General features: G+C 44.5%; 2 protein-coding genes across 5 annotated transcripts in view; both read left to right on the top strand.

Moving 5' to 3' along the window:
* Window positions 1-12,359, top strand: part of BLOC1S6 (biogenesis of lysosomal organelles complex 1 subunit 6) — a 137,885-nt gene extending 125,526 nt beyond the window's left edge. Inside the window, exons 4-6 of one of the 3 annotated variants that reach the window (XM_042988946.1) lie at window positions 1,542-1,628; window positions 10,192-10,295; window positions 12,131-12,359. In XM_042988946.1, the coding sequence (XP_042844880.1) occupies window positions 1,542-1,628; window positions 10,192-10,254 (150 nt within the window). In that variant the 3' untranslated portion in view covers window positions 10,255-10,295; window positions 12,131-12,359. Of the gene's footprint in view, window positions 1-1,541; window positions 1,629-2,045; window positions 5,132-10,191; window positions 10,924-12,130 lie in introns of those variants that run through there. The other 2 variants (XM_042988945.1, XM_042988943.1) reach the window with 2 other exon arrangements.
* Window positions 12,360-20,991: 8,632 nt separating this feature from the next.
* SQOR (sulfide quinone oxidoreductase) overlaps window positions 20,992-24,931 on the top strand; it is a 48,575-nt gene continuing 44,635 nt past the window's right edge. Inside the window, exon 1 of one of the 2 annotated variants that reach the window (XM_042988939.1) lies at window positions 20,992-21,350. The gene's annotated coding sequence lies outside the window, so the exon portion shown is untranslated. Of the gene's footprint in view, window positions 21,351-23,083; window positions 23,380-24,931 lie in introns of those variants that run through there. The other variant, XM_007081770.3, reaches the window with a different exon arrangement.

The following is a 24,931-nucleotide window of genomic DNA, read 5'->3' as shown; positions in this document are numbered from 1 at the left end:
TATTTGTGACAGTCTGGAATAGATGTGCTCATAGTTAAAGACTTCTAAAAGGGAACTAAAAGTAAGGAACTTTTGGGGTACTGTTTTCCCTTAAGGAAAGTGCATCTTTCCTAATCAATTACATGGCTTTTTTAAAACCAGCATTTTGTTTAATTGTATGGCCCATTCATAATGCCATCACAAATTAATACTGAAATGGACTCTTTGGGGATCCTTTATAGACGCTTTATATCTTTCAGTATATATGACAGTAGTTTAGTTTCATCAGAAGCTTTATAGATTTTTGATGAGAGGAACTGCTACTCTTTATTTTAAGAAACAGGGAATTGACAAAAATAAGGAACTTGTGGCTACCTTTCTCTTCACCTCAACGTGAAGCAGTAGCTTGGTTTGCATGATTTTTTAGACTTTTATATGAATGTCAAAAAATGAGCTTTCTGTTGGACAAGTGTGGCTCATTAATTTTTCCCTTTATTATAATCAAAAACAAGTCTGTTTTCTCTTGCATTAGGCAGAAGCCTGGGGTAGTAAATACAAAGTTTTCTGACTTGTGAAGGAAGTGGACAAGGCTACACTGACCTACTTGTGTCTTCCCCACTGAGTTCATATTGCAGCAGAACGAATATTTGCTGAGTGAATGAATGATAAATGAATGAACCAAGCAGATGTAATAGTGTTGCTTCAGTCTGAAGGGGCAGAAACTGTCTTCCTGTTTTTTCCTCTCTCAGCCCAAGTGGTTAGATTATCATTCAGGAACTGAAAACTGTGAGGCCCAGAGAGAGAGGGAGAGGGTCTGGAAGCTCTAGAGCTCATCAGACTAAGACTTTACTTGTAGATACATGAAGGCTGCTAATTTCTCTATTGACACTCCTCTCACTCTTATTACCTGGTCTCTGTCTGTTAACCTTGGCTCCTGAGAATGAGGTATTTTTTTCTTTCTCTCCCATCCCTGGCTGAGATGGAAAAGTCTATACATACCATGGCTTGGGAAGACAAGTGTCCTTACAGAGCTTGTTCTGCTTGGTCTCGCTTTAGAAGCCCCAGGAACATGACCAGATTTATCCACAGTCCTCCCAGGATTCTCTGACCACAGCTTGGTTTTTCCTGATGGGCGGACACTTCACTTCAGTTGTCCTGTTCTCCTTTGTGAAGACAGTAGAGTGTTGTACTTTTTCTCAAATGAAACTCATAGCATTATTGGATAGTCTTACTAAAAGTTTAGGATTATATTGCATGTTTTTAAAGCACAGTGTTACCTGTACACAATATAAATGTCTGTTTTATGTTTAGTAACTTTTTTTTTTTATCAGTTTGAACTGAATCAAGTGTTATCAAATACCTACTAAAGGCTTAAATAAAATTTGAATTTTGGAATGAAAATGTGGAGATAATTAAGGCTTTAAAAAATTTGGCCAATTTAGGCAGAGTGAGCAGTAATTTATTATTCATCCATCTTACTCTTTCAGTCTATTTTTTTTCCCCCTTTTAAAAAAACTTTGACCTATTTGAACTTGACTTTTCATTTCCTTTTCCATATTTAGTTTACTGAAGCTAAACACTATCATGCCAAGTTGGTGAATATAAGAAAAGAGATGCTGATGCTTCATGAAAAGACATCGAAGTTAAAAGTGAGTTGAAAATTGTTTCACATTCTTTATAGAAGTGGAGGTTTAATTGTTTTTTCAAGTATTCATTTTCTGACTTCTTATGTACCCATACGCAATAACATAATTCATGGTACATTGTTTTCCTTTAAAACATATTCTTTTGAACCCCACTCTGGGCTTTTCTACTAATAGCTGGGCTGAGGAGCTCATATTTTCATTGTCACAGCAGTTCTCAGTCAGTAAGAGTTTGGAGTAAGAAATTCAATTTTGTGTGTGTGTTAAGGGGGACCTTAAATTACCCAGAACAGGCTTAAAAGTTAAATATGAAATTTAGTAATGCCTGTGGATTACCTCAAGTCAAAGCACTGCTACTTTTAAATTAGGCCATAACAGATAAGCCTTGATTGTTCTCTTGGTTTAAAATTTTTTTTGACATAGAAAAGAGCACTTAAACTGCAACAGAAGAGGCAAAAAGAAGAGTTGGAAAGGGAGCAGCAACGGGAGAAGGAATTTGAAAGAGAAAAGCAGTTAACCGCCAAACCAGCAAAGAGGACCTGAGAAGCTGAGTGTGTCTGTGTTCTTCCTCCCCCTGCCCCCTGTTACTTGCATGCAGGGCAGCCCAGGTGTGGGCTGGAGTGAGGGTAGTGCCTTACACCACCGGCCCGGCTCACGTTTGCAGTCCTTTTCCTGGGAGTGCTGTCTCCGGATCTTCATTTCTGCCATGAAGGAGCTTTTTGCCCCAAGTAGAAGACAAAATGTCACTCGCTTTGAGTCTTTGAATGTAATTTTTCAACTTCTGTTTTGCATCATTTTTAAATTCCTTACTTTGGCTTTGCATCATTTATCAATGGGAAAATGGATTGATTGCTTTAATAGTCCAGACTCTAAGTGATTAAAAACTAGTATTTTTTAGCGTCTTGAGAAGTGTGGATTGAAAAGATTCCATTTCTTTTATGACTTGCCTTTCTGGCAATATAGTGCTGGTTTTTGGTAATTGCTTTATTGTTGCTTGGTTCAGAAGAAATGCCAACCGGTTAAGCACATGTGCCCGTGGAGAAGAGGTGGTGTAAGCCTTTGTGAAGAACACGATGGAGAAATGCATAACGGGAAATAATAGCATCTTAGACGTCGGACCGATGGGCAAGATTCCAGATAGATTCTGCTAACTGTATGCTCTGTCTGCTTCCTAGCGTTGTTGCTCTTTAGTTTTTACGTATTCTCTGCGTTCAGGGTCGATTCTCTCTACTTCTAAAGTTTGGCAAGGGTGGTAGAGCTGTCACACACACAAATATGCTGAAATATTTCGAATACTTAGTAAGAGTCATCACACACTGAGATACAGTTGCCAGATTGATAAGATATGAGTCCAGCTTTCCAAATGGAAGTTCTCATCGCTAGCTCTGTCCATCCACTGATTTGCTGTGTGGCCTTACATGTAGTTACTTTTTCTGTGCTTTAAAAAAAGTTCTTAAGGTAGAATGATATCTTTACCCACTACCCATGTTATAGATAATGACAAGAATGGTGGAAAATTAGCAAATAGCTTCTTCACAAGAGACAGCATGATACCTTTAGTATTTGCTAGATTTTCCCCCTCAGTAGTTTCAGTAGGAACTTATGTGAGGAAATATTAGGAAGTTTCATTTTCTAAAATTGAGAGTATGTTACTAATTGTTTTAGTATTATTTAATATCCAACTGGTCTCCAATCTATATTACATAGAGACTGTACAGAACCTATAAAGGTGTGTGCTTAGAATGTGTATCTTTTATAGTCTCTGTTACATTTTGGTAAGCTGGAATCACTACCTCTGATCTCATATCAGGCTAATTAATGATGGAGAGGGCATTAGATTTAAGCTGATTGCTAAAAACTGGTCTGTTTGAAGGTTTACACAGTTTTGGGGAAGCTGTTCCCTTCTTTGATGAATGAATTATGATCTCACAATTTACTTGACTTTGACCTTATATTAAGAATATAAATACATTTTATTTTAAAAGGCTACATTTGTCCTCAAACACTAGCTAAAACTGCCTAGGGCAGGATTCATTAGCGCTTGTGGGACAATGTCACTTAAATTGGTGAATGAACTCCTCTGTAAAGGCTGTGCACTGTTTCTCAGAGTGTTTTATGGGCCAGCTGCATTAAATGCTGGTTCCTGGACACCTCTCTCAATCTGCTGGAGCAAATCTGTTTGTTTGTTTTGTCTTTTTTTTTTTAATTTCCCCACATGATTCTGATGGACCTTAAAAGTTGAGACCCACTGGTCCAGTGGTCTAGGTCAGAGGTTCCCACACTAGACTGTATGCCACTGTCACCTGGGAACTTAAAACAGACATTCTGGAAGATTCTTACTCGTTAGTTCTGAGGTGGGGTCCATGCAAATTTTGAAGAGCTCCCCACATAATTCTGATGCGGGGGACCACTGGTCTATAATGTCTAGTGATTTATATTTATAAGAAATGGAATAGCTTAAAAGCTACCCAATAACTCTTGGGATTAATCTTATGAAATAAATTCTCAACTGCTTTTGATAGGAAGTCAGATTTAAGACTGAAGTAGATAGCAGGCAGGAGATAGATATAGAATTCTGGTTAATTAATTGAACTTTTTGCAACCTGTGTTAAAATAAATCATGTTTATTGAATGAGTGACAAGGCACATATACTTTTAGAATTGTATTTAAGGTTTGAAGTTTTTTTTTTTAAATGTCAAGGACATATATTAGCAACCACTATTTTTAGGTCAGTTGTAAATCAAAAGTACTGTTACGTTGGTAATTACAATCTAACACTTGAGCTGTATTTCAGTAGCATAGAAACATATCTTACTGACTAAACCTAAATGGAATCCTTCTAGTAGTCTTGCTGTATTTTTGCACAGTATAATGAATTGGTACTTGGGTTGGTTGTTTGGTTGAAAAAAAATTGCCTTTGTTTTGAACTATATCACGTGTGTACTGAACTAAAATGTTAAGAGTTAGTTTTGTATTTACTTTGCAGTAGGTAATATGTAAAGATGCAGACATTGAATGTAATATGGATTGTGTCTGCAGTGAGTTTTTGAGTGGGTACAGTTTATAAATATGCCAGTTATACACCCTTGTACATTTGTCTGATTTTGAACTTGTACAATGAGGACTACTTTTTACACATTTAATTAAAGAAAAAAAAAAGTCTCTGAACTATCCCATGTCATTTATCCAGCACCGTTTTGTTCACAGCACTGTATACCTCCCTTTATGTTTCTTATTTTAAACATTTCGCTCCTTTGCTTTCCCCTCCTGTCATCTTTCTGTTAATGTTCTCTGTAGATTGTATCACAAAATGAGTGGTCCACTCATGGAATCCTTTTCAGAAAGGTGATAGAAAGTGTTGTGAAAAGAGTCTGGGTGAAACAACCCAACTTCATAAAGTTATTTACTATCTGAGAATAGAAATAATAACTACACATTTTAGTAATTTGGTAGGAAGTGCTTCATAAGGATCCCTGCATGAATTGCCTGTAAATAATGAAAATTTCCAGCTAATAGGATATTTTAGGTCAGGTTAAAAAATTTTTTTTAACCTGGGGCCACCTGGGTGGCTCAGTAAGTCAAGCATCTAACTCTTGATTTTGGCTCAGGTCATGATCTCACGGTTCGTGGGTTTGAGCCCCACTCTGTACTGACAGCGTGGAACCTGTTTGGGATTCTCTCTCTCTGTCTCTCTGTCTCTCTCTCTCTTTCTCTGTCCTGTCCCCCACTGCCTCTCAAAAATATATAAATATTTAAATTTAAATTTGTTTAACCCGTGAGTCCGTGGACTTCTGTGGATGGCCTTTGGAGGGGATATGAACTCTCATAAATCCCTTGTAGAATTTTGTATGTGTTTCCCAGGATTGGGTCTGTAGATTTCATTAGATTCTCTTATGTACATGTAACATTTCCTTCAAAGCAATGATCCTTAAACATTAAGCCTCCAAACTTCACTGTGAATATTAAAAAAAAGTTACTTAGTTTCTAGGTTTTCCTTTTGGATGAAGATAGTTCAGTTTTTTTGTTTGTTTGTTTTTTGTTTTTCAAACTCACTCAAAACCCAGAGATCAAGAATTGCATGCACTACCAACTGAGACTGTCAGGCACCCCGATAGTTCCTGTATTATGTACTTGTTCAAAGACTGTGTTTATACAGATTAATCAGTTATTTGAGATTTGCTCTGTTGCACATTCATACTGTTTCAGCTCTGTTTTGCATGTATGTGGCCAGATGCCACCTAGTCTTCAAGTTAGCATTTGGGTGAGGGCAGGTTTATTTCAAAGCCATTGAGAGAGTGAAGAGAGTAGTCAAGGGAGACAGTTTTAACGGCTAGTTTAAAAAGCATTTAAAGCAAAAATTCCAAAAAACGCAATGTGAAGGAAGGGCAGTCAAAGAGAGGGTAGGGAAAATTTGGAGCAGTGTGGGAGTGGTAATCAAGAAAGATGATTGTTTTTCAGTAGCTCGATGTCGGGAACTGGAAAAAAAAAAAAAAAGGAAAGGCAAGAGTGAAGTAGAAGGGGAGGCAATGTATCTTTTGTAGACCCGTGTATCCTGAAAATAAGGGAAGTTGATAGGCATGTACAGAATAATAAATTAATAATATTCACCAATTTAGGATAAGGTCGCCCCCTACTGTCACTTCATTGTAAATTGGAGAGAAAGTTCTAGCCTGCTGTTCCTTCGGGTTTCGATCATAAAGACAATCTGTTCTCAATGTGTTTCAGGCCTGCAGTGCTCAAATCTGGATAAGGATGGGGCTGAAAATGTCTGAGTGCGTATGGGTTTTGCTCACTCCTATTCTAGGCTTGACTTTTATTCCGACTTTGGAAAAGACAGTCAAAAAGTATATTGAACACTACAAGGGAATACTAAGTAACAAAATTGTGATGTGTGTTTAGACCTGAACATTCCTGGCCTCTGCTTTGATCCTAAAACTTTGCAGTATGTAGGGCTTTAGAAGTAGTGGTTAGGATTGTGGACTCTGAAGTCAGACTGCTGTGGTTTATATTTGGGCTTGGACTTGCCTGACCCCTGTGTACCTTACTTTACTAAGCTGTAAGGTTGGGATAAATGTTTCTGGGTTTATAAGTTAGAAGATTTTACGATATCCACAGGAAAACAAACTAGTTAGAGCTCACGAACTGTTGGATGTTGTAGTATCTTGATGGCACATATCCACGTGGGGGTCTTGGTGCTTATTTTGCCCCTTTTTACATGTTTTTTGCTCACAGGGTTTCTGCTGCCTAGGATCCTTCATCCTCTAATGTTTATTACCTGTTGAGACACCCATTCGTTCTTTGCAACTCAAATGTCACTTACTTAACGGTTTTTCAAACCACTTCCCAAAGACTTTCTTTTTTCTTTGTGTTCTGTAGTAGTTAATAATACATTTGGCATTTACAGTATTAGTTATGTGCTCACAAGTCTCTTCAAGATCAAGGATACTTCATGGTCATCTTTTTATTCCATGGTGCAGTAGTGGACCATGGTCTACAGTTGGTGTATATTAGGGTTCTCCAGAGAAACAGAACCAATAGGGTAGGTGTGTGTGTGTGTGTGTGTGTGTGTGTGTGGGGAGAGAGAGAGAGAGAGAGAGAGAGAGAGAGAGAGAGAGAGAGAGAGAGAGGAGAAAGAGATTTAAGGAATTGGTTCTTATGATTGAGGGGGCTGGTAATTCCAAAATCTGCAGGGCAGGCTGGAGACCCAGAGAAGAGCTGATGTTGCAGCTTGAGTTCAAGGGCAATCTGGAGGGAATTCTCTCTTCCTCAGAGGACCTCAGTGTTTTCCTCTTGAGACTTTCAACTAATTAAGGGCCACCCACAGTAAGCAGGTACTCTTACATCTAGACTGGCATTTGACCAAATACCTAGATACCATGAACTAGCCAAGTTGCCAAGTTCAGCTCTTAACCTCAGTTAAGAGATTGACTTGAATCTACTAGGAGAGAGATATACAGATATTAAAAGCAGCTACAGTAAAAAGCTGGCTTGCATGAATGTCAGATAAGGAATATTGCAATAGAAAGATCAAATTTCTGCAATTCAAACATGCCTCAGGAGCCTGTCATCCTTGGATAATCCATGGTACCTGCTTCCATTAATTCACTTAGACTAAAACAAGTGATAGCCAGTTTTAAGACCTTGGGAATCAAATGAGCTCAGAGATCATGAATGTACTGTTTAGATTTATACTTTCTCTATCAAGTACGGGCTGTTTCAGTCTCTTAAGAATAGCTTCAAGGAAGGAGGTGGACGGTTTTATTATTTTATTTATTTATTTATTTATTTATTTATTTCCCAATATATGAAATTTATTGTCAAATTGGTTTCCATACACCACCCAGTGCTCATCCCAAAAGGTGCCCTCCTCAATACCCATCACCCACCCTCCCCTCCCTCCCACCCCCCATCAACCCTCAGTTTGTTCTCAGTTTTTAACAGTCTCTTATGCTTTGGCTCTCTCCCACTCTAACCTCTTTTTTTTTTTTTTTTCCCCTCCCCCATGGGTTTCTGTTATGTTTCTCAGGATCCACATAAGAGTGAAACCATATGGTATCTGTCTTTCTCTGTATGGCTTATTTCACTTAGCATCACACTCTCCAGTTCCATCCACGTTGCTACAAAAGGCCATATTTCATTCTTTCTCATTGCCACGTAGTATTCCATTGTGTACATAAACCACAATTTCTTTATCCATTCATCAGTTGATGGACATTTAGTCTCTTTCCATAATTTGGCTATTGTTGAGAGTGCTGCTATAAACATTGGGGTACAAGTGCCCCTATGCATCAGCACTCCTGTATCCCTTGGATAAATTCCTAGCAGTGCTATTGCTGGGTCATAGGGTAGGTCTATTTTTAATTTTCTGAGGAACCTCCACACTGCTTTCCAGAGCGGCTGCACCAATTTGCATTGCCACCAACAGTGCAAGAGGGTTCCCGTTTCTCCACATCCTTGCCAGCATCTATAGTCTCCTGATTTGTTCATTTTGGCCACTCTGACTGGCGTGAGGTGATATCTGAGTGTGGTTTTGATTTGTATTTCCCTGATAAGGAGCGACGTTGAACATCTTTTCATGTGCCTGTTGGCCATCCGGATGTCTTCTTTAGAGGTGTCTATTCATGTTTTCTGCCCATTTCTTCACTGGGTTATTTGTTTTTCGGGTGTGGAGTTTGGTGAGTTCTTTATAGATTTTGGATACTAGCCCTTTGAGGAGGTGGACGGTTTTAGAGCAGGCTCAACAGATGAGCACGTGCTTCGATTTCTAATCCGATAAGGCACAGATGGGATGATGCTGCCATCTTGTGGTACTTTTTGCTCCCCTAGTTCTATAAATTCTAGTATTGTCTGATGAAATTTGGCCTGTTTTCAACTATACTTTTAGGTAAGTCATGATTTTCTGTATGGTCTGAACTTTTGTTTGAACATTGAGGTGTTTGAAAGTAATCTCTGTGAAGCAGCTGATAAAGTTTAAAATTACATTTTTCTAACTTTTTTGAGTCTTTCAGTTTTTTTTGTTTTTTTTTTTTAAGATTTAAAAAAGAATTACTTTGACTACAATCCACCCCCCCCCCCCCCCATATGGGGTTTGAACTCACGACCCCAACATCAAGAGTCACATGCTCTACTGGCTGAGCCAGCCAGGGACCCTGAGTCTTTTAGTTTGATTGTGGGCTTGAGGGCTTTTTTCTTCTTCAGTCATGTAATCTATCATCAACCATACTCAGCATCCTATTCTAAGGCTAAAAAGATTTTGCTTTGGGAAATTTCTGTGTTTTTATTCCCCTGAGCCTCCACATCGGGGCCTCAGCTGATAGGATTTGGGGTGGGCACTTGACCCAAGGGCAGCCAACCTGTAGGCCACTTGGTGAAAAATTAGCCTGGCATTAAAAACTTTGCGTAAATGGGAACTACATAGACTCTCATTGGTTTAGTTGATTATTGTCTTGGGACTATGTGTTAGAATACTCAGAATCAGCCCTTTAGTAATTGAAGGAGGAATAAAAAGACACATAGATGCAGACAGGGAACAGCTGAGTGTCAAATGAGGAGGAGTAGGGAACCATGAACTTCCACTTCTTGAAAGGGGTTGAAGTCATCAGACCCATCAACATGACTTGGATCCTGAGAAGTTTTCCTGCAGAAGGCTCTGTGTGACTCACATGCTAGACTTTTCTTGGGTTCCTACGGGATTTGATTCCTGAGCTAAGTTTACTATTTCCCACAGGGATCTTACAATACCACCCTCCCTTCTCCTACCTTTCCCACTTATGAGGTAACCTTAACAAATCTCTATTTATTGCAACTAGAAGCCCCTAACACTGTCATTGTTTTTCAGGTTGTCCTAGCATTTTGTATTTTTCAAAGTGTTTTAATATGCATTATCTAATTTAATAATAAGGATGCTACTTAGGAGTGTATGTATCTCCCTGCCTACTTATCCAGGAATTCAAGGAAGAAGATGACAATGACCAGCACCCAGATGCAGTCCTACCATCAACCACACACCTGTTCTCATTGTTCATTGTTTTTTTTTTTTTTCTTCTCTTGTTTTGTTCAATTTCTTAGAGTAGTGTCATCTCTGACTGGATTGCTGATCCCGCTATATTTGGAGCTCATTCTCAAGCCTAACATTCCGAGCCCCAGTTCCGTGGAGCATCTGGTACATGCAGGTGCATTACTACACATGTTGTATAACCGTGGCAGTAGACGGTGATCACCGTAACACTGTATTCTTATTGTTGTGTTATAGATGAGGACTGGTGGTGGAGCTGGGATTTGGTTTAGAGAAACACCCAAAGCTACCCCATTGCTGGGGGACTTTCTTGGGCTGGAGACCCTAGAAACAGAGATTAAATGCTCTAACTTGAGAGTTTAACTCTTTTGATAAAACTATACCAGTGATGGGGAGTTACATGGATGTACCACTTCATCTGCTAATTCCCTTAATCGAGTCTGACAATACGGGAAGAACAGAAGTGGAAGAGGCATGCGTTCCTCAGTTAGGAGAGAGCCGAGTGGGAAGAAGGCACAGAAGTCTTTCATTTTCCTGCAAGGCTGTTTTAATTCTAGACTGACCGTGAAGCTCCACACCTCTTGGAGAGAAACAAGCAACGGAGAGACTGGAACTGGGTGGGATGTGGCTCACAAGCCTTGCCTTGAGATGATGACGAGGATGGAGTTGACAGAAGACAAGCCACACTGCTAGGAGAAATGAACAACTCCAGTGTGGCCAGGACATTCCCATTATGGCTGTTCTGAGACATGTCACCACCGCCACCTCAAGAAAGCTTTTTTTTTTTTTTTTAATGTTTATTATTTTTGAGAGAGTGTGCACGAGCTGGGGAGGGGCAGAGAGAGAGGGAGATAGAGGATCTGAAGCGGGCTCTGTGCTGACCACAGACAATCCGACGCGGGGCTCGAACTCATGCACCGTGATCATGACCTGAGCTGAAGTTGGATGCTTAACTGACTGAGCCACCCAGGCGCCCCAAGAAAGCTATCTTTGATGTGGCCTTGCTGAGCCTGCATTTCTAGATCTTCAGCCTACCTCTCAGCTCCATCTGTTCTGTACTTTAATAGCTTTGGGGGAAGAGCACAGCTAGAGTTAGAATCCCCGTTTTCTCACTGGGGGGGGGGCCCTAAGTACTTCAGTTTCCCTTGGGGGTAAACGTGCAGCCCCGAGGTGAGCCCTAACACTTTTCCAACATTAATTAACATTATAAGACACCTTGTATTCTGTGGCTGTCAAGTAGCATTGACTCCTGGACTGTCGTTTTCGCTCAATAATGGCACCAGTGTATTTGTTCAGTGCGGTGGCAGCATCCAGGCAAATGAATTCATCTCAGATGAGATGTTTCTGGCCGTTAACTACCTCACAGTGTGGGCCTCACACAAATCCTGCGGTCCATAAGTTTACCCTCTCAGAACAGGGTGGGGAGGGAGGCAGAGAAGAGATTGCTTGTTTGCTTGTGACTGAGGGCGGATGCCCCTTTCCTGTCTGGATTATGATGGGATAAAAGTCTAATGGTAAGTACAGGAGGTGAGGCATGATGAGTCACCTCGCCTCTCTGCAGTCCACCCTGGAGTTTTCTTACCCTACTGACTCACCTCCTCTCCCCAGAGAGCTGTCACATTCAGCAGCAGCTTGTGGCACCTTACAAGTCAGACCTGATGTTAAGGATGGAGACTGGCAATTAAATCAGACTGTGCCACATCCACCTCAGTTGAGGGTTCCCATCGTGGCCATGAGAACGTGCCTCGAACACCTCTACCTACGGGGACCATCACTGACCAAGGGCCCCCAGCTGTGGTTCTCTGAGACCCATCTGCATTTGCACTGAGGCGGGCTTCCCACGGGCTGCTCCTGGGAAAGACAGGACTTCTCTGACGGTCAGCTTTGGCTAAAGGACTCCCCATGGGTATCACTGAAGTTCTGCTCAGCAGTTTAGGATCCTCCCCTCCCCACCCCCCACAACTTGCTTCCTTTTCTTCTTCATTCTGGCAGGCAGTACAAGAAGGAATAAAGAGGTTGACGGAAGTAGACATGCTGGAAAGGCTGTATCATGTAAGGCCAAAAGATGCACCGGAGAATATGTGCCATGAGAGAGCACAGGACATATCACCAAGTCATCACAATGCACTGGTGAGAGGGCCACCAGCATCACTAAGAGGTTTTGCAGGCCAGGAATGGTGGAGTTTCTGAGAAGTGATTATAAACTGAGCATGTTAGCACATGGGAGGATTGATAGATATCTATCTCTATCATCTCTATCTCTATCTCTATCTCTATCTCTATCTCTATAGATAGATAGATAGATAGATAGCTATAGATAGATAGCCACAGGGGGTGGCTTTTAACTGCTGAAAGCCCTGAGGCCAGACTTCCCTTACTCACCAAAAGGCAAGGTTGGAGGGTAGTCCATGGGCTTTACGGCAGGGGGTTGTGGAGATGGTTAGTGGACCTTGGTGTCAATTTTGCATCAGCGGACAAAATAGGCAGTCAACGAGGGTGCAGCTTAGCATCCGTAACAGGGGTCAGCAACTTTGTAGGTAATGGGCTATATAGTAAATATTTTAGGTTTTGTAGGTCATATCAGCTGTTACAGTACAAAAGCACCCACAGACAATACGTAAACCAATGAGTGTAGCTATGCGTCAATAAAACTTCCTTTACAAAAACAGGCGGTTGTTTGATTTGGTCCATGGGCCATTGTTTGCTGATCCCTTATCTATTTTTTTTTTTTAAAGCAAAATTAGAGGAGCAACAAGCCGGTGGCAGTCACTTCAATACGAAGTCATGATCTCTTGGGGCGCCTCGGTGGGACGGTTGAGCGTCTGACTTTGGCTCAGGTCATGATCTCACAGATCATGGGTTCAAGTCCCGTGTCGGGCCCTGTACTGATGGCTCAGAGTCTGGAGCCTGCTTCGGATTCTGTGTCTCCTCTCTCTGTCCCTTCCCTACTTGTGTTCTGTCTCTCTCAAAAATAAATAAACATTAAAAAAAAAAAAAAAAGAAGAAGTCATGATCTCTTGCTCAGTTCCCAGGCTTGAGCCAGTTTTGAGATCTGGAGCCCACTGACTAAAGAGGTGTCTGGAGGAAGGACCCTGCAGCACTCTGGCTTGTACAGACTGTGACAATTCCCCCAGTCCTTCCTCAAAGGAACCCATGGCCATTTACTTGGGTGACTGTTCACTAGGACTGTTGGACAAAAGATTCTGAGTTGATACTGATACATAGAGACCTAAAGAGGCATCATGGCCCCCCTGTTGGAACGGGGGCCTATGAGGACCAAGTAAAAAATTAGGTCCTGCATGAAGTCCAGTTTACAATGGGTCTACTGGGGCCACAGCCCCATCCAGGGGCCACACTAGATCTTTTCCCATCATTGACACCCCTAACACAATGGGGGCAGCTAGCAGGGCTGACAGCACTGGGTTGAACCTTTTGGAACACCCTTTCCTGTTTCAACTCCAGTCAAAGCGGCAGCCGTCTGTGCCACCCAATATATGGTCCAGAGAAATATCCCTGGGGTGGAAAGTGTTGCCTTTAGCACACAAAGAGGTCTACAAGGCACTGTACTTCCTTCTTTGTGACGGGATAGTATGATGCAGCAGTTTGTTTTCTATCTCAGAAGGGGTTGTCCCAGAATACCCCTGGCCTCTGGAACTCTAAAAATGTCACTGAAATGGCCTGTTCCTGACTCTTCATAGAGTTTTCTCCCATCCTCTGAAGTGAATGCATCTTACTGAGACCTGTAGCATTTTAGCCTCTCTTACTCGACCTGTCCAGTCAGCTGGATGTCATCAGTGAAATGGGTCAGTGTGCTCTTCTCTTACATGTCTAAGAAGCCCAGAGCTCTCAGACTGTATAATGATAGGAAGTGGGAGATTTTTTTAAAATGTTTGTTTTTGAGAGAGAGAGAGAGGGAGCAGGGGTGGAGCAGAGAGAGAGGAGGACAGGGGATCTGAAGCAGGATCTGTGCTGACAGTAGACAGTCTGATGCGAGGCTTGAACTCACAATCCGTGAGATCATAACATGAGCCCAAGCCGGATGCTTAACTGACTGAGCCACCCAGGCATCCCGCAAATGGGAGAATTAACATAACTCTGAAGCAAACTGTAAATTGAATGTTGTCTATTTTCCCTGCCCACAGAGTCTCAGCCAACACTTGTCTCTGGGGGCTTAAGAAGTGTCTCATCCACAGGTATGGAATCCCATTCAGCAGAGCATCGAACCAGGAGATCTACATCAAGTGAAGGAGGTGTAGGAGAGGGTCATAGCTATGAGATCCTCTGGCTGTGTCATGTACTGCACCACCCAGAAGTAACTGGTCTTACAGATTGTTGGAATGGCCTTCTAAAAGCCAACGGAAGCTCCATCTGTGAGAAAGCACTCTGAGAAGGTGGACTGATGTCCTTCAGGACATGGTGTATTTATTAAATTAGAGACCTCCACATGGTACACTAAGAAGGATACAAGGGTCTGAAAACCAAGGGGTGGAAGCAGGAATGGCATAACTTACCATCATACCTAATGACCCACAGGGAATTTATGCTTCCTTTCCTTGAAACTCTGGGCTCTGCATGATTGGGGTTCCTGGTCCCAGAGCATGGGTCCTGGTCCCAAGTACTTCATGGTTGGAGCGCCCTTCCCAGAGGCACAGTGAAGGTCCCACTGAATAAGAAGTTATGACTGCTGACTTTGGAGTTTTGTGTCCAGGGACAAGCAGGCAAGAGAGGAGTTGCTATACTAGCAGGAATAACTGACCCTGATCCTCAGGAGGAGGGGAGCTACTTTTACACAACAGGGGCCAGGAGGAATGTGTGTGGGACTCAGGTGGGCACCTCCTATGCTCCCTTGCCCGATTAGAACTGTGAATAGGACACATGCAGCAACCAGCCTGAGAAGGGAAGGTATGATTATCAAGTGTTCAAACCCCTCAGGAATAAGGTCTGGTCACACCACCAGTGAAGGCCCAAGACCTGCTAAGGTGAAGCTGCGGCTGAAGGCGGTTTAGAAAGGGTGGTGGAGAAGGGAGAAGGTGAGTATTCACTGTGGCCTTGAGATCAATTGTGATGATCTTGGGGGTCTGTAGTTCATCCAGTAAAGGCCTTCTGAATTGTTTCACAGGAGGAGGGAGGTCAGGAGGCCCATGGTAGAACTGCTCTCTGCACCTTTGTGGAGAGGTAGATCTGTGTGGCCCAGGAGGTACACAGTGGGGCCAGGAGACCAGGCCTCACAGCCCGCCAACTATAGGGAGCATAACTGAACAAGGACCCCAACCACTTCACTCTGAATTCTAACACCACATTTTTGCTAAAGTATGCTTCCCATGGGCTGCTCCTAGTCAATGACTGAGTTCAGCAGGGATGTTAAAGCAAGCCCAGGGCCTCTTGTTCAAATTTTGTTAAGAATTTCAAGACGGCGGGGCACCTGGGTGGCTCAGTCGGTTAAGTGTTTGACTCCTGATTTCTGCTCAGGTCATGATCTCACGGTTCATGGGATCGAGCCCTGTGTATGGCTCTGTGCTAATAGTGCAGAGCCTGCTTGAGATTCTCTCTCTCCTTCTCTCTCTGCCCCTCCATCCTCAAAATAAATAAACATTAAAAAAATAATTTTAAAACAATAGTAGCATAGCATTAAACCAGGTGTGGGCCCTGTGTGACTACAGGTCATATTCTCATTAAGCTGGCTTTGTCTAGGAGATACAGGTATCCCCCAGGCTGACTTTGGCTTGATAGCTTTGTTGGAACTTATTTAGACTATACAGCTGTCTGAAAGCTTCCATTCAACCTTCCTTCCCTCTCTTCTTCTATTAGGGTCAGACTTACATCGTACTCTGATGGTTATCCCAACCTTCTCCAGCTTCCTCCTCATTTTTTCTCCCAAGAATTTCCTAATAAAATCCTTGCATGTTTAATTTTGTACTGGTATCTGCTTCTCACAAGGCCTAGACTCACACAGCCTTTTAATCCTGCTATGCTATCACATATGTATGTAACAGACCCTTCATCATGACTTTGAGGGTTTTCTTCCCAGCAATAAAAACAAGTTAGGCCCCCTGTCTCCTGGGTCTCAGCTGGATGATACTGCTTATGCACAAAATGATCTGATTTCAATATTATTCATTTTTGAGAGACAGAGAGAGAGTGTGAGCGGGGTCGGGGCAGAGAGAAGGAGACACAGAATCTGGAGCAGGCTCCAGGCTCTGAGCTGTCAGCACAGAGCCCCACGTGGGGCTCAAACCTACAAACCGTGAGATTGTGACCTGAGCCAAAGTCAAATGCTTAACCGACTAAGTCACCCAGGCACCCCCAAAATGACCTGATTTCAAATGGGCAACACAGGTTATACAGAGGCTAAACTTTTTTTTATCCCATTTTCATCATGACTTCTCTCCTGTTTGACAAGGCTGACTGTATTTTGGGCATGAGTTTGTAATAGAAGTTAAAACTCCTGCAGGAGAAAGAGAGACCAGATAGAAAAGGGAGATACCAGTAACAGGAGAGAGGATGCATGTAAGAAAGAAGGACAAAAGTAGGGAATAGTTGAGAGAGAAAACAAGGAAGCCTAAAAGTGGCATTTTCTAGAGAAAGACTCTGAACAGGCATCCCCTTGGATCTTGGATGTTGGTAGTCCAAGGGCCAATGTCATTGGCTGCTGGAAAGAGGCTGCTTGCTTTCACTCACTCACTGCTCTCTTCAGGTCCCCAGCCACTTTTTCAGGGTTGTGTCAATCGCCCACTTTAACAGAGTTACCACAAACCAGGCCCAAGCTCATCCATTCTTCATGCTCCATCTGGAGCTATGGGAATCCCCCAGTCCTCCAGGGAAATGCCTGTTGCAACTTCATAGCCCCTAGAGCTCCCTTCTAGATGGACTGTTCCTGTGTTACTCAAAACATGTGTAAAAAGTGGTAAGTGAACAACTAGGAGAATTGCTACCTGCTCTAGGGATCAGGAAGACCTTAGATTCCCATACTCCCCCCAGTCCTGAGCTTTTCATCAAATTCCTAGCCCTCCAGGTGCTTATCCGTTGTGAGTTGTAAGTTTACTGGATTTTTAACACTCCTTTGAGGCAGCCTGTTTGAACTGTTTTGGTGCTCCTACTCTTACCTAGAGACTATTCTGCTGAGCCCAACACACTTTTATTAGATAAAAGACATAGTGTTAAGCCCTGGGAACAAGAAGAGGACACAGTTCCTGTCTTCAATGGGTTTATATTTTTCTTGGAGAGACACAGTTTGTCACATTATACATAACTATATTCGTGGGAGCAGTAAGTAATGATGACTTAAAAAGTGTGAGAGGAACTGAGATGGGGAATGAGGAGACTCACTGCTTGGGGAGGCTTGGGGAGAAAAGGATCTTTGACAAGGAGCCAACCATCAACTCCATAGAAACCCCTTTCACTCACCAGCTCTTGCTCTTGAGGCAGAAGGAACACCCACTGCATGTATGTGCCCCTGAGGATGGACTGGGGCCTTCCCCCTTTTGCTTCATCTCTTGGGAGCATCACTCCCACACTCAGGTTTAATTTATGTCTAAGGGGCACCTTGGGTGCAGTATATCTGCCTGTAGAGAAAACAGTTAGCTTTTCCACGTCTCAAATCCCTCCCATCTTTGAGAAACTGGGTTTAATATTCATGCACCAGGGCAATGTCTGTACCGTTCCATTTGTCTTCGGGCAGGCACGTTGAACTTCTTTCTCTCCAGTACCCAGTATAACACCTGCCTGAACACTGGATAGCAACAATAAGAAAAACTATAATACTATAGTTACTTTAGTAATTACCACTTACAGAATACATATTCTATGCCACGTATGGTACTGATCACTTTATATGTATTAACTCTTTTAATTTTCGTAAGGATACCATGAGGTAGGCGCTTTAAAACATACCCATTTTACTGATACAGTTAACTGAGGTATATTAATACATTCTCTTTGAGACTGGTGGTGTACAAACCCAAAGTATATGGGTCCTCATAGTCCCACACACTCTTAAGTATTCATGGCCTAAGAGACACAATGTTTATTCTTCTTGTGTATCCTGGAGATAGGCGGGCAGGTTTTATCTCTATTTTATAAACAAGAAAGTTTGGGCAAAAAAGAATTGCCCCAAACTGAGTCTGAGACTAAGTCTCTGAGAAAGACTTCATTCCAGATCCAGTATTATTTTTCCATCCTAGGAGACTCCCGTGGATGGAGAGTCTGATCCCGCCTAAGCCACACCTTCACGCCACAGCATTCGAACACAGGATTCAGCAGAACCCTTTGTTGCTGTAGGACTGTGGGTTTCCACTATCATACCACCTTGCTTATGTATGTAGAAGACATCTATATTAATAAGATCTTATATTTGTGGAGCCGATAGTAAACAGCTTTTTTTTTTGTTTTGTTTTGCTGCCCAGTATTCATCCCCTTTCCCCATGGCGGGGTGGGGTGGTGGTGGGGAGGCGGTGGATGGAACGCCCATCATAAGAATACTTGTGGAATTCAGAGGGGCCGGATGTGCTCGCTCTCTGCTTTGATAGCTACAATGCTGGCCTTTGACATAGATAGATTTGGTCAGTGGACACTCCCACCGAGGACTGGAATTCTCACTCCCTTTATATTTGTGTCATTTGTGAAAGCAGTTGGGAGCATTCTTGTGGTGCCAGATGGTGTTGTGTTTTCTGTTTTTTTTTTTTTTTTGATTCTGCAGAGCTGTCTTGATTCCTGTCCACTTCTGCCATTATTACTTCATCATTCTGGTAGTTCTATGAACCCCCCTGAGAGCCTTTATTTTTTATTTTATTAAAAAAAATTTTTAATGTTTATTTATTTTTGAGAGACAAAGTGCAGGGAGGGGCAGAGAGAGAGGGAGACACAGAGCCCGAAGCAGGCTCCTCTGAGCTGTGAGCACAGAGCCCGATGCAGGGCTCAAACCCACGAACCACAAGATCATGAGCTGAAGTTGGGATGCTTAACCGACTGAACCACCGAGGCGCTCCCCTGGGAGCCCTTAATATCCCTTTTCTACACGAGGTCTCCTGCTTGTTACCAAGAATGTCGATTGAGATAGAGCCCTTTGTAGTGCGTGAAGTGCTTCTGGTCTGAAAAACAACTTCATCTTCTATGTAACCGATGAGGGATCTCTAGCTCTCCTGGAGCCTGATAGCAATTTTAGTTCTTATTTGACATGGAGGATGGCTCTGAGGAAAACAGCACATTTGGGAGATGTGGGGGCAGCTTTTAAAAACTCAGCAGGACGCTATCATTATGCACTATTTGCCGCTGTGGGTCTGTAGCTGCCCGGCGGTCTGGCTGGATGATTGCTGTGTGTGACGCTCTGTCCCAGCAGTGGCGACCCGGGAGGAACCCAGCCCCAGTTCCCCTCTAAGTGTCACTGCAGCCCCTCAGAAGCTGACGTCACCTTCACCTCGGCCGGGCTGCTGTCTCAGCTAGGGAGGGTGTGCTGGAGCCAGGGAGTGAGCCTTTTCTCTAGCTACTCTTCCACCCAGGGAAGAGCGGGAAGGGACGAGGGTGGGGCTTGCTGGGGAGCTGAGCGGGGAGTACTGTTTACAGCTGCCTGTTTGCAGGACCGGCCTCTCTACGTGTCCTTCCTTCCCACCTTCCCTTTCTTGTTCTCCAGAGGCTCCCTTTCTCTGTTCCATTCCCTATTCCCGCCCATTCCCGTTGCTGGCCCTTCCTGCTCAGGAGCCTGCACCGTCTTCCCAGAGCCATGTCAGTTTGCTTTTCCTTCTCCTAAATGTTCCCGAATTGGGTTGAGTTCCTCTCAGTGTGAGTCCTTCTTCTTCCCACCTTTAATGATGCTTTTCCTAGACCCCCATCTCCACAAGTGCACTTTGACTACTTAGCGAGCCCCACGTGGGGAGGAACCAAGTCTGTTTTGTCAACAGCATATGACCAGGGAGCAGGCAGAAGGCTTGCTTGACACTCGCAGGCAGGGACTGGGGAGTATCCATCATATGAAAGAATGACTGCATGAGTGAGTGAGTAACCTCTTAGCCCCTTCCTGGCTGTCTGATGTTACAGTCAGTCACTGATCTTCTTGGAAGAAGGAAGGGTGTTAGGGGAGGCGTGATGCCTCCAACTTTATTCTTTTTTCTCAAGATTGCATTGAATATTCTGGGTCTTGTGGTTCCATACAAATTTTAGGATTGTTTGTTTTATTTCCGTGAGAGAAAAAAAAAACGTCATTGGAAGTTTTGTAAACATTGTATCGAACCTATAGATTGCTTTGGGTAGTATGGACATTTTAACATTAATCCTTTCAATCCATGAGCATGGACTATGTTTCCATTTGTCTTCTTCTCTTTCATTCATCAGCGTCTTGTAGTTTTCAACGTCTTCTAGCTTCAAATTGCAGTAAGGCCTCGGGGACACCCCATATTTATCATGAAAAGGTGCCGCTCCATCTGATTTGGTGGAGGACCGCTCATCTACACTTTGCAACCCCCTTGAAAGAGCAGCCGACTGAAAATGTCCAGTTATGAAGGTAGTATGGAAGACGGCGTGAAGACTAGTGGCTGAAGCCAGCTGACCCCAGCCTGTGCCTTGAGGTGAGAGCGCGGCTCCGTCGTTTACCAGCGTTTACCAAAGCAAGCGGCTGGGCTTCTCTGAGCCACGGTGGCCTTAACTGTGAGGTATGCGCTAGGGTAGCTGTTTTCCTGGGACGTCCTGGGAACCGGGCGGGAAGCACGCACCCAAAGTGCCTGGCTTCAGTCCACAGCCCTGCCTCCACCTTTGCCCCTCCCAGTTACGCAGTGCAGGTGGCACAGGCCGGGAGAGTGGGTGGGGAAGGAGGACTTGAGGGAAGGGGGGGGGCGGGAGTGACAGGTGGCCCCAGTGCCCTTCGCAGGCGCGCGCTAGGACGCCGGCCAGTTTCCAGAGCGCCCCAGGGGTAGGGGCGAGCGTGCCCCGCGGGCAGAGCTCTGGGCCCGCGGGACCCCGCGTTCCTGGCTCCGTCTTCTGGGCGCGCTCAAAGCCGGGGTCCAGTCTGCACTTGGCCTCGGCGTCAGGCTGCGGCGGCAGGCGGGGCAGCGGCAGGACCTTTCCCGACCTTTCTTGCGGGGAGCCCCGCTCTCCCCGCCTCCAGCGTCCGCCCCGGGGCCGGGCAGGCGGGCGGGCGGGGCCCCAGCCGCGGCGCCCAGCCCGGGCAGGGAGCCGCCGCTTTTGCTGCGCCGACACTGTGGCCGGAAGCTCCGCTCGCCCCTGGGTAAGAGGCCTCCCGCGGCCGATCTCGGGCCCTCGGCCAGGGGAGGGGGACCGGGAGGGGACACGGGTCACCCCAGAGGCTGGTTGTGGGCCCACCTCCGCCCACACAGCTGGCACCGTGCGTCCCATCCCGATTCACACCCTTTCCCCACCCGCGACCCCCGCCGCTCTCGCTGCCCTAGTCTGGAGCTCGGGGGTGGTGCTCGCGCTTCCTTCCCGGAGCGTCAGGTTTCGGGGGCGCGGAGGGGCCAACCTGCGAGGGGAGGTTGAAAACTGGAGTATCCGTGGGTTTGGTGTGTGGGAATTTCTGGCGCCTTCCACTTGTTGAACGTGCCACTTAGCACCGTCCCGGGACACCAATAAGTGCTCAGCCTCGGGGACCGGAGGTTGACAGCCCATCTGAACGCAGCGGGGACCCATTTATCCTCTGACACTGCGCGTGGGACAGAGGGGGGACTCGAGGAATCAGCTTCGCCGGGAGCAAGCAGAGGAGAGCATTCAGGGCTCGTGCCGAACCGGAATTCGTGGAAAGGAGAGAAAAGTTCTTTGGTGGAATCGAGCGTTTTAGCATTTGCTCTTCATCTCTCTTAATTAGGAAAATCCCAGCCTAACTTTTTGCTCAAAGACATCGGGAGAAGAGCCTCTGCGTCTGCCTCGGCTTCTCATTGCTGTAATGAGGGGTTCTGACCCACCTTTGTGCCATGTACCCCTTTGGCAGTTCTGGGGAGACTAAGGATGCCTTCTCAGAAAAATACTTTTTAAAAGTTAAAAAATTTTTTTAAAAAATATTTATTTATTTTGAGAGATAGAGCACAAGCAGGAGAGGGGCAGAGAGGAGGAGAGGCAGAATCCCAAGCAGGCTCCGGCGCATCAGTGCAGAGCCCGACTAGGGGCTTGAACTCACAAATTGTGAGATCACTATCTGAGCTGAAATCAAGAGTCAGATGCTAAACTGACTGAGCCACCCAGTCGCCCCTGAAAGGCCAAGCATTATAAAGAAAGCTATTTCCAAAGCTCTTGTCAAAATATTAAAAAGAATTTATAATGTAGTAATATATGTGTGTTTAAGAAAACCTAATGCATTGGGGCACCTGGGAGGCTCAGTCAGTTGAGCGTCTGACTTCAGCTCAAGTCATGATCTCACAGTTGTGGGTTCCAGTCGTTTGTGGGTTCGTGCCCCACGTGGGGCTCTGTGCTGACAGCTCAGAGCCTAGAGCCTGCTTCAGATCTATGTCTCCCTCTCTCTCTGCCCCTCCCCTGCTCGCGCTCTCTTTGTCTCTCTCTCTCAAACATAAAATGAACATAAAAAAAAAAATACCCTAATGCATTAAAGATCTGGCCTCAGTCCACAGCCCTGCCTCTCCCTTTGCGCCTCCCCCCCCCCCCCCCCCCAGTTACGCAGTGCAGGTGGCACTGGCCGGGAGAGTGGGTGGGGAAGGAGGACTTGGGGGAAGGGGGGGCGGGAGTGACAGGTGGCCCCAGTGCCCTTCTGGGGATCTGACAGCTACCATAATTTTGAAGTAGTAATGAGCATAAACTGTATTTCAAGATATAGGCAACCCCTGTAATAAAAGAAAACATCTGCAGTTTCTTTTGGCGACAATCATAGGTATTGCTAATGCTGCTGTGGTTTTTGTCAACACGTACAATTGAAAAAAATGTTAAATTTCAGTTAGAGATTGGTGAAAGTAGAGATGTGATTTTTTTTTTTTTTCCCATTCAAGTTCACACCTTAGGGTAAGATACCCCCCTGATAGTGGGAAGGACAGTGACCAAGGTCAGGTGACATAGCTGTGGTCTTGACACTTCCATTGACTAGCAGCATGACCTTGGCTTTGAACTTCTTTGCACCTTAGATTCTTCACTGCTCAGTGGGGATAATCATGTCTTCCCGCGTGTTTAGAGTACCCAGCACTGTACCTGACACAGAGATGTGAATGGTTACACTTGTTAGAACTTGTGTGTCTTCCTCACTGGACTACAAGTTTATGGCCGTCACCATTGGTATCACCAGTCCTGGTACATGGAAGGTACTCAGTAAAAATTTATTGAATGAATAAGCGGGTTGGAAAGGGTTGCTTATGATTATATCTGAAAAAACCAAAATTCATCAAGGAGGCAGCTGGTGGTTTGAGATATGTCTAAAATTTGGGCTTCTCCTCCTCCTCCTTATTCTTTTACTGGTTGAACAAATATATAAACACATCTGGAGTTGGCGAGCTTGAGATATCATTCAGGACGATAGGTTGTGTGTGTGGGTCTGTGCGGCTGGTGTTCTACCAGAGAAAATGAAATTGAATGTTGATAGGAAACCAGGATTCCTCTGCAGAGCAGTTTCTCTTCCATCTTGCCTGTGTCTCGGCCTGTTAATCCTATGTGTTGCAACACAGGAAATGTCTAATAGGGAACGGAGACAGACCCATGATGAGGCATTTCTGGGCATAGATGCACATTTCTTTTTCCTCTTTTCTTCTTATCTTTCCCTGCCCGCCACCCATTACGTACCTCCTCTGTGACCCTGAAGATTTGGTAAATAGCAGCAGAGGGGGTAAGTTGCTAGAAGGTGCCAAGACTAGGCCGGAAGCAAACTAGTTGCTTCTTAATTCCCAGCCTTAAAAGTCTATGTAACAACAATTGTGGATGGTAACAGGAAGAAGAAAAGTAGGTCCAGCCAGCCCTGAGGTTTACTTTGTAAAAGTGCTAAATTGGGGCAGGAAGATGGGGAGAGAACTTTGAAAGGAAGAAGAAATTTAGAACACACTATAGCTAACTATGTCTGTAACTTTGGGAAGGGCAAATACTGGTGTTATGGACTGAATTGTGTCCCCTCAAAATTCGTGTGTCGAAGCATTAATCCCCAGTGCCTTGGAATGTGACTCTATTTGGAGATAGGGCCCTTAAAAAGGTAATTAAGATTAGAGATGGTAAGGGTAGGGCTTAATCCAATATGACTGATGTTCTTATAAGAGGAAGCGACACCAGGGCAGGCCTGGTTAATACCTTTGTCATTCTCTGCTGCAATAATTTACAGCACTGATCAATCTAAGGAGTTAGTACAACAAGTATTCCCATTTGAAATATCTTTTTTTTTTTTTTTTTTCTGAGAGGGAGTGGGGAGGGACAGAGAGAGAGAGAGGGAGGGGCAGAGAGAGGGAGACAGAGGATTGAAGTGGGCTCTGCGCTGACAGCAGAGAGCACAATGCAGGACTCAAACTCACAAGCACCTGATTTCATGACCTGAGCCCAAGTTGGATGCTTAACTGAGCCACCCGGGCACCCCGCAAGTGTTCCCATTTGAGCACTTGCTTGTGAACCTCCGTTTCCCTTTCCCCCTCATTTAGAAGATCACAGCATTTTGGAAAAGGAAGGGACCTTTGAAGCTTTATCCTTTGCCAAAGAAAGTGTGGCCCAGAATGGTTAAGGACGAGCCCTGCCTGGCTCTGCCTAGAATGTGGACCCAGTCTCCCAACTCCCTGACTCCTGACACGCCCTCAGACAAAGCTTCACCAGGAAGGGGAACTGTGCCATTGGTCAGACATAGGACAGACATGGGCTTAGGGAACCCGGCACACCTGTTACCCA

The sequence above is a fragment of the Panthera tigris genome, chromosome B3 (assembly GCF_018350195.1).
Source record: "Panthera tigris isolate Pti1 chromosome B3, P.tigris_Pti1_mat1.1, whole genome shotgun sequence".
Taxonomy (NCBI): domain Eukaryota; kingdom Metazoa; phylum Chordata; class Mammalia; order Carnivora; family Felidae; genus Panthera; species Panthera tigris.
The sequence above is the reverse complement of the archived record's forward strand: the minus strand, read 5'-3'. Positions and strand labels throughout refer to the sequence as shown.